Source organism: Triticum aestivum, chromosome 3B (genome assembly GCF_018294505.1).
Source record: "Triticum aestivum cultivar Chinese Spring chromosome 3B, IWGSC CS RefSeq v2.1, whole genome shotgun sequence".
Classification (NCBI taxonomy): Eukaryota; Viridiplantae; Streptophyta; class Magnoliopsida; order Poales; family Poaceae; genus Triticum; species Triticum aestivum.
In genome coordinates this window covers 806,254,693-806,263,827 of record NC_057801.1, presented here as the reverse complement: position 1 = coordinate 806,263,827, position 9,135 = coordinate 806,254,693, and the positions used below count along the sequence as shown (strand labels likewise).

The 9,135-nt window shown below is 53.4% G+C and overlaps 1 protein-coding gene across 1 annotated transcript; it reads left to right on the top strand.

The window, feature by feature from the left end:
• The first annotated feature begins 3,245 nt into the window (after window positions 1-3,245).
• LOC123066742 (uncharacterized) lies at window positions 3,246-7,508 on the top strand. Its single transcript, XM_044489773.1, has one exon. It carries the CDS (start codon window positions 3,321-3,323, stop codon window positions 7,266-7,268), a length of 3,948 nt encoding a protein of 1,315 aa, XP_044345708.1. The 5' UTR covers window positions 3,246-3,320; the 3' UTR covers window positions 7,269-7,508.
• Window positions 7,509-9,135: the final 1,627 nt, after the last annotated feature.

Genomic DNA, 9,135 nt, shown 5'->3' with positions numbered 1-9,135 from the left:
AACAAGAATTAAACAGCAAAAAGAAAAATAAAAACAGAAAAAAAAAACTCACCGGAGCAGGTGGCGACGGGGGCGGGGGCGGCGGGGGCGGCGCCGGGCGGAGGGCGGGGCAGGGCGGGGCAGTGGGATGGCCGGGCGGCAGTGGCGGGTGGGGGAGGGGGTGGGAGCGGCGGCGGCGCCGGGCGGCGGGGGCGGTGGCGGGTCCGGCGAGGGCGGGGGCGGTGCCGGGCGGCGGGGGCGGGGGCGGCGGCGGCGGGGCGGGGGCGGAGGAGGTCGAGGGAGAGAGATGAGTAACGGGCGGAGGAGGGGGCTCGGTCGTTAGTTAGGTTAGTTAGGGTAGCCTTTGTCGTCCGCCCTTCTTTGCCGTCCGCTTTTCTTCATATTTGCCGTCTGCGGCGGACGGCAAAGCGGGGGGATGTTAAGTATTTTTTAACCAGCTCCTCAGTGCCCCCCTCCCTCTTTGTTGTCTGCTAGCGGACGGCAAAGATTCTTTGTCGTCAGCTAGCGGACGGCAAAGAGCTGGCTGATGGCAAAGGCTTTCTTTGCCATCAGCCAGTTCTTTGTCGTCTGCTTTCGGGTAGCTGATGGCAAAGAGCTTCTTTGCCGTCCGCTAGCTCACGGCAAAGAGCTGGCAGATGGCAAAGTAGCTGATTCCAATAGTGGTGTCTTCTGCACCCCCTAATAGCCCGCCGAGTGGGCGAGGCGCAGCACCTACTGACAAAGATCATCGTGCGCCGGAACGAAGACCCGACGCCCATTGAGGAGCAGGCCGTCGGCGAGGCACCACGGCTCCTCCAGCTCTCCCGCCGCCAGCTGCTGCTGCAGGAGGAGAGAGTCGGCCGCGGCAGCGGTTGCCCGCCGGATGTCGGCGTAGAGGGCGAAGGAGGGCCCGGTGGTGATGCAAGAAGGCCGCCCTCTCCGCCGCACCATCGTCCACATCGGCGTCACGCCGAGACAGGGCGTCGGCGACGGTGTTAAGGCGAACCGGCCGGTACTCGACGGTGAAGTCAAACCCAAAGAGTTTACTGATCCACTAGTGTTGGGGCACGGTAAAGAGCCTCTGATCCAGCATGAACTTTAGGCTGTAATGGTCTGTGCGGATCTGGAAGGAACGACCCCAAAGATAGGGCCGCCAATGGCGCACTGCCTGCACCAACCCAATGAGCTCGCGCTCATAAGCCGCCAGCTTAAGATGACGTGCGACAAAGGGGCGGCTGAAGAAGGCGAGGGGTCCATCGCCCTGATGAAGGACCGCACCGAACCCCGCACTGGAGGTGTCGCAGTCGACGGTGAACGGGAGGTCGAAATCAGGCATCTGCAGGACGGGTCCCATCGTGAGGGCCCCCTTGAGGGCCTCGAACGTTGTGGTGGCCTCCTCATCCCAAGAGAAAGTGTCGTGACGGAGAAGGCGCGTGAGCGGGGCCGCGATGAGGCCAAACTCCCGGATGAACTTCCGGTAGTACCCTGCGAGGCCCAGGAAACCGCGAAGAGCCCGGATACTGCGGAATCGGTCAGGCAGCGACGACTGCCACCTTGGCGGCATCCATGGCCACTCCCTTGGCTGAGATGACGTGGCCGAGGCAAGCGACAGAAGGCGTCCCGAACGAGCACTTCGAGCGCATAAGATGAAGATGATGCGCCTGAAGCTCATTGAAGACGATAGCCACATGCGCGTACCGGGGGCTTGGAGGCTGAGCGCCGGCGGCGTCCCGGTGCCGCCGGTCCACGAAGGAGCCGCACGACGGGCGGAGATCGCTCGCATCCGCTCCTAGCTGACGGAGGAGCAGCGGAACGAGCCGAGGTACGTGCCCGACAGCCAAACGTTGTGGACGTTGTACTTCGAGCGCCGCCGCGAGGAGCAGATCTCCTCCGTCAACGGCATCATAACCTGCGGCCGCCTCAACTCTGAAAGACGGCGCGAGTGGTGGGGCATCCCCGGCCGCACACTCGATGCCGTTCTCGACCACATCGAGACCGGCAATGTGTCGCGGCTGGAGTACCCGACGCGCCCCTCCTTCTCTCGCCGTCACGGTAGTTCCTGGATACCGTGGCAAATGGAGCCGGGGTCGTCCTCCTCGTCGGGCTCCGGCTCGTCGGCCCTCCGCCCCGTCAAGCCCGAGCCGGAGGAGACACCGCTCGGGCGTCGTGCGCGGAGCGGCGCCCTCGTCATCAACGAGCCCTCACCTACGACGGCACCGACGAGGCGCTCCCTCCGCCTGGTCCGCTTGAAGCCTGAGCCGGACATGCCCCCCGTGAAGCCGGAGCACGCCGGTATGGTGGCCCCCGACGACGAGTCCGCCCTCAAATAGGCGAGGGAGGACTACATCCGCGAGCAGGTGCGCCGCCAGCGTCGGGCGTACCTGGAGACCCAGGCCCATCGCCGCGCCGAGGAGGGCGGCATTATCGTCATCGACGGCGACGACAAGGTCGAGGCCGGGCCGTCAAGCACTGTCGGCGACCCGGGCGAGGGGTGCAGCAGGGACGCCGCGGGCGAGGCGCGCGACGACCACCACGACGACGACGGCAGTGGCGACTACACCCGCTTCTACAGACTTCTCGGCATATAGACGGCGACGACGGCGACGGTGGCTAGGCTTTTTAGTTCGTTTTTAAGTATTTGTACAAATTTCGACGAAAAGGGCCGAGTTCATGCAAAAGTCGCCGAGTTTGAAAAAAAATATATGACGAACTTCGCCGAACCCGCGGCGACCGTGGGCGTGTGACTGGGAGTGAACCGAACCCCAGGGCCGAATTAGCCCCGGCTCGCCCACAGGCCGCTCTTTTTGGGCACGCGGGGGGGGGGGGACGGCTGGAGATGCTCTTACCCGCATTTGAAAATTAGGCAACTTACGTATAACTATAGCTAAAGTGAAAAAATAAAGATGAACGTCGGCAAAGCTTACCTAGCTGGCTGCATGTCTACTTTCATCTTTTTAATGCGGGCCTCGTGAACAGGGAAAAAAAGCGGAGCTAGCTCGTGATCAAGGTCAGGTGATTACTATTTGGGGGCACACATGCAAAGTTTGGGGTGGAATTTTAGCCAGCTCATGAATGCATGGATGCATCCGCTACTTTGCTAAAACTTTGTCCAATACTTGCCTGCCTTCCTACGCGTAGGACACTAATGTGTAGTGCCAGAGTGTAATCTCCCTTGGTACTACTCCTTGTTTATTCCTCGCTATCTACGTATCCCATGTCCACCACCAACACCCCTACGCGCGCCCACCTTGTTGTAGCTTCCATGCACTCGATCTAGAGCTGATCCAGCATTCCAATTACGTGCGTATACGTACGTTACAATCCAAGAGAGAGTGCTCGAGATGGCTGAGATGGCCAAGGGCGCGGTGGACTCGTTGCTGGGCACCATAGGCGCGGCGATCGGCGAGAGGGCAGCGCTGATGGGAAGCGTCCGGCGCGACATGCGGTTCATCAAGGGCGAGATGGAGAGCATGAACGGCTTCCTGCTGGACGTGGACGACCCCGCGGAGCAGAGCAACCAGGTGCAGGCGTGGATGAGGCAGGTCCGGGACCTGGCCTACGACTCCCAGAGCTGCATCGACCGCTACGTGCAGACCGTCGGCGCCGGCCACTCCTCGGCGGGCCTCCTGGGCTCCATCGGCCGGGCGCCGCAGGTGTTGCGCACCCTGCCGGACCGCTACCGCATCGCCATGCAGATCAAGGAGATAAAGTCCAGGGCGCAGGAGGTCGGGGAGCGCCGGCAGCGGTACGGCGTCCAGGCGCTGGCGACGACGGCGCGTTGCGGTAGAGGTGGCGCCAAGGTGGCGGAGGAGGACGCGGCGGCGGCAGGGAGGCGCCGCCGTGTCCTCGCCGATGCCGAGAACTTGCTGGACGCCGACGCGCGGGAGGTGGTGGCTTGGGTGACCAGAGGCGGGCGCCATGATGCTAACCATCGTGCATCGCCGCTCTCGAAATCTGCTGGCAAATTCGTCCGCGCCTTGTTCTCCATGACCATGTTCACCAACACGGCGGACGTGGAGTCGGAGCTGGCCACGGCGGCAAGGGAGGTGCTAGGCGACGGAGACCCCGAGAACATAGAGGACGCCGCCGCCATCCTGAGCAAGCAAGGGACAGAGATCACGGACAAGGAGATAAGCGCAGTGATCGCCGCCGTCAAGGAGCTACTGGGATTTCGCCGAGACCCAGCAAAGTCGTCACCAGCACCAGGTGTCGGCGGCCCTGACGAGCACAAGCCTGGGACAAGCGAGAAAAAACAAGCGTTCACTGACGCGCTAGAGAGTCTCAAGGTGGCAAATACCCCGACGGACGTGGCCCTGGCGGAGAAGCTGTACTCAGACCAGCTGAAAGAGTGGCTGAGAAAATTATTCGACAATGAACTTATTGAAGAACTGGTGCTGGGTGGCTGGTTGCACAGTGCTGTCAAGCAAGCACAGGAGAATAAGTATATTGAAATGGCCATAGAGCGGGCACCTGACGCCCTTCACTCTATCGTACAAGCGGTGAAGAAAGTCGTGGGCGAGGGCGATGGCTCGGCACAGGAGGCGCCGGAAAAGCCTGGTGACACCGACCATGTCCAAGACAAATCACCGAGCAATGACTCGGTGTCGGTGCAACAAAAATCCGTCCCCACTAGTAAGACTGTTGATGATAGGTCAGTAATGGAAGAAATTAAGATGGCAGCACAAGACGTCGGGAAGGCAGCAATAGAGGCTATCGGTGACGGGAAGACAGCAATAGAGTCAGCAATAAAGACTGCGGCATCAATATCCGACAACTCCATTATTAAACCCCTCGCTCACTCTATTGAAAACATTGAATCCCGGGTTGCCTGGTTCCAAGAACTGGTTGACCACGGCGGCGGGCGACGTGATGGAGGGCGGCCTAGGCTCCTCGCCATTGTAACACCAGCAGCTGATGCCCACTACCCAGAAGAAGGCGGTGACCGCCCGGCGACCAAGCTTGCTAGGAGTGTGTACGAGATGTGCAAGGGTGACCATCATTTCGACCGCGTGGCTTGGATCGACGCCAAGTGCAATGCAAACAAAACGCAGAGGCTCCGGTGCTTATTACAACAGTTGCAGCTGCAATCCTTGTTGGTCGGTGAAGATGTGAGCACATTGAGTGGTCAGCAACTGGCGACAGAGATCCGGAACCAACTGCAAGGTAAAAAGTTTTTGATTGTCATGGCTGATCCTCCTGGGGATGAGGATGAGGCACCATGGGCAGACATAGCATCTGCCCTACCACCATGGGATTCTCATTCTCATTGCAGTGGCAGCACAATCATAGTCACTCCAATGGTACAACAACCAGTTCAATTCCACGGGTGGTACCTAGCCAGTTGGCTCTTTTTGCTCAAGGCCTCTCGCTACAAGGTGCACTTCTATTCACACCTTGAAGCTACCAGCAAGAAAGCCAATGAGTTGTTGGTGGGCGGCCACGACAGTCGAGAGCTACAGAGCATTGTCAAGAGAATACTGCAAAAGTGTCGCCGAGACAAGTTCTCCACCACCATGTTCCTCCATGCTCTGTATGCTAATCCTCGCAGAAGCGAGATTGAGTTCTTGGCACTGCTGAATCAACTACAAGATGTCGGCAGTACGGCGAGGATGGCTCAGGAAATCGTAAGGTTCTGCCACAGCGATCTGTCCATCCACTGCAAGACCTACTTGCACGACCTAGCCATGTTCCAGAAGAACTCTAGTTGCAAGATTAGGAGGGGTAGCTCAATAAGGCGATGGTCTGCTCAAAACCTCATCAGCAACAGAAGGCAAGCATTGGATGAAGCCGAGCATGGTCTCAATGCGCTGGTTAATCGAGGCCTTGTTCGTCTCAAAGATCCTAGTCCTGCAGGCAAAGCGAAGAATTGCGAGCTACCTCCTCAAGTTTTGACCTTTGTTGAAACGAATACATCCTCTGAGGACAATATTGGCAACAAAGATCTGCTACCTGAGTTGGTTCCCCGCCTTTCCATTCGCAATAAATTGCAACTGCAGCAACTCTCCGATGGGCAACAGGCCACACATTTGAGCTTGTGCCGAAGAATGCTCAAGTGTACCACTCCAGCAGACGCAGAAGATTCTAAAGATCCCTCGTCGGTAATATCATTTCTTAACTCGTTGTCTGCATATTCTCAACTAGGATTGATCATGGTTCTAGACCTGGAAGGCTGTCCTGGACTGAACATGGACAACCTCAAGAACATTTGCAACAAGAAGTTTCAGCTCAAGTATCTGAGTCTAAGGAAGACGGAAGTTCACGAGCTACCCAAGGAGATCAGCAAGCTCCAGGGGTTGGAGACACTTGACATCAGGGAAACCTATATAAAGTCATTCCCAGAAGATGTGGTTCTCCAGAAGCTAATGCATCTGCTTGCTGGTCATATAAGGTCTGACGAATCACTTTGCACTATTCATATTCCTCCTGCAATTGGGAGCATGACAAACATACAAGTACTGTCCCATGTTGAAGCTTCTCATTTTGCTGATGTGAATGAATTTCAAGATGTTGGCCTGCTGACGCAGTTGAGGAAATTTGGAGTAGTCATCCCTTGCAACAACCCTGAAGCTATGGACAGTTTGCTTAAAGAAATTGGGAAGCTAGATGAATGCCTAACCTCTCTGTCGGTTCATATTAAACAAGAAGAGGGCGCACATGTCCCTGCACCTGCAGTTGACATGAACAAAACGGTAATCTCACATCCTAGGTCTCTTGAAAGCCTTAACATCACTGGCAAGATATCAGGGCTGCCTACTTGGATCAAAAAGCTCCATCGACTCACCAAGATAACTCTGTGTCGTACATTCTTGCTTGCTAGTCAGATAGGCATCCTGGGTAAGCTTATGAACTTGCGCATTGTTGTGCTCAGGCCCGACTCGTGTGTTGACCGCTATCTTACTTTCAAGGGGAAAGAATTCACACAGCTTGAGCTTCTTGTCATCGAGGTTGAGGGGTTACAAATCATCAAGATCAGTTTTGATCCACCTGTAGCTCCCAAGCTTGAGAAGATTGTTTGGACTTCTACTTCCACCACCAGCAAGGAAGATACTTCATCTGATAAACCAAACATGGCAGATATGTCTGGGATTGACAAACTCCCAAGCCTGAGACACATAGAGTTGAGCAGCTTCGACATGGATAGATGCAGCTTCAACATTAGAAGCATCAACCAACAAATGTGCAAAAATCCAAACAATCCTAAACTTAAACCGGAGGAGCTAATCCCTAAAGATGTTGTTGTTGTTGCTGCTGCCGCCGCCGCTGCAAGCCTCATTCCTGATCCGCGGTAAAGATTATTTCTGCTTGTGTGGTTTCATGTATTCCCGTGTGCTTGTCGGCACCCTCATGTCGTTAGTTATTTATTCTGCAATTGTGTATGTGTGTGTGTATGTGTGTATGCGCATGGGTGTACGATTAATTATTCCGAGTTGAGTGTGTACTTGAGTTGATATGAGGTTGTGTTTATACTCATGAGTTGGATTGGTATGTACATGAGGTTTCCTTTGGACCGCTAGGTTCCATATATACGATAAGCGTGGTGTGCTAGTGTGAACAGTGAATACACTCTTAGCAATAGCTCTTTTTATATCACCAGCATTGTCTGCGTTTCACTCTAACTTCAAATACTTCCAGCTTAATGAGAAAGATATCTAGAGTGAAACATAGAGAATGCGATACTATAGCAGTGTCAATTAACTTGGGTCGGAGGGACACCATGGCTTTGAAGAGCAGCTAGCTAGCTCTACCTTTCATTTTTATTTTGTTTGAAAAGATGATATAACTAATCATAACGCCGACTTTAAAAAAAGTTGAAAGTACGTAGACATGCATGGAGCGAGGCAGGCTTTTGCTCATGTTTATCTCTATCTTTTGACAACGTGAATGGCATGTGAGTCTGCATTATTTATTCGTTTGGTGTATATGCAAATCACGGGCATGTGTAATCCCAAACTACTGTCCGCTACTTCTTGTGCAGAAGCTAGTGTTCATTAGTTGAAAACAAGTTCATGTGATCTTTTAGTAAGTTTCTCTCTTTTGGCCCGACCTTCTTTCAGGAGAAGGATTTTCGAATATAAGTGCAGCGATTCGGTGCCCAGGCTCACCTGCACCCGATCAGAATTTTTTTTGAAAAAAATACTAGAAAAATTCAAAAAATTCCAATTTTTTTCCCATGATAGAAAATTTATTTCGTGAGGTTCTCTCCAAATATTAGCTCATTTATACATCTGAGTAACTCTCAGCAAAAAAAGACAAATCGGGTCAATACATCACATAGTAAACTGTTTTACGGAACCAGAATTTGTCTTTTTTGCCGAGAGTTGCTCAGTAGTCGAAATCATTTGAAAATTGGGTCTGACCTCACGCACCAAATTTTCTTGCATGGGAAAAAGTTTGAATTTTTTTTTGAAATTTTCTAGTATTTGTTATGAATTTTTGATTCAACACGGGTGCAGATGAGCCTAGGCTCAGAAAAGGATTTTCGAATATCTACCTACTAATAAAGCACGGACCGCGTCTAATTGTCCGTCATTAAAATTACCCTTGAAGTTGTAAATAATTACCCACCATGCCATTGGTAAGTGAAAAAACCGTTCGTTTTTTTTTCCTTCTTAAGTCGCCGGTTGTTTCTGTTATTTATATTAAGCTTCTGTCATACATCACCAAAGTTGTTGTTGTTGCTGCTGCTGCGGCCGCTGCAAGCCTCATTCCTGATCCGCGGTAAAGATTATTGCTGCTTGTGTGGTTTCATGTATTCCCGTGTGCTTGTCGGCACCCTCGTGTCGTTAGTTGCCCTGGTTGTGTTGGGTCTGTGGTTATTTATTCTGCAATTGTGTATGGGTGTGTGTATGTGTGATGCGCACGCGCCTACGATTAATTATTCTGAGTTGAGTGTGTACTTGAGTTGATATGAGGTTGTGTTTATTGTTAGAAGGGAGAGAGAGAGATTTGGTGGAATAGTTGTTATATTGCTTGAGCCTCGTGGGCATATATATAGGAGTACAAAAACCAACTTGAAGTACAAGACAAGGCAGGACCAAATCCTAGTCTATCCTATACTTCCTAATAATCCTTATACTCAACATCCTCCCGCAGTCACAACGGTAGCGAGGCAGACGGTGAGACTGAAGAAGAATCCGAAGGCAAGCCGACGGACCC

Coding starts and splice junctions, on each gene's coding strand:
- LOC123066742 (XM_044489773.1), top strand. CDS start 3,321: ATGGCTGAGATGGCCAAGGGCGCGGTGGACTCGTTGCTGGGCACCATA.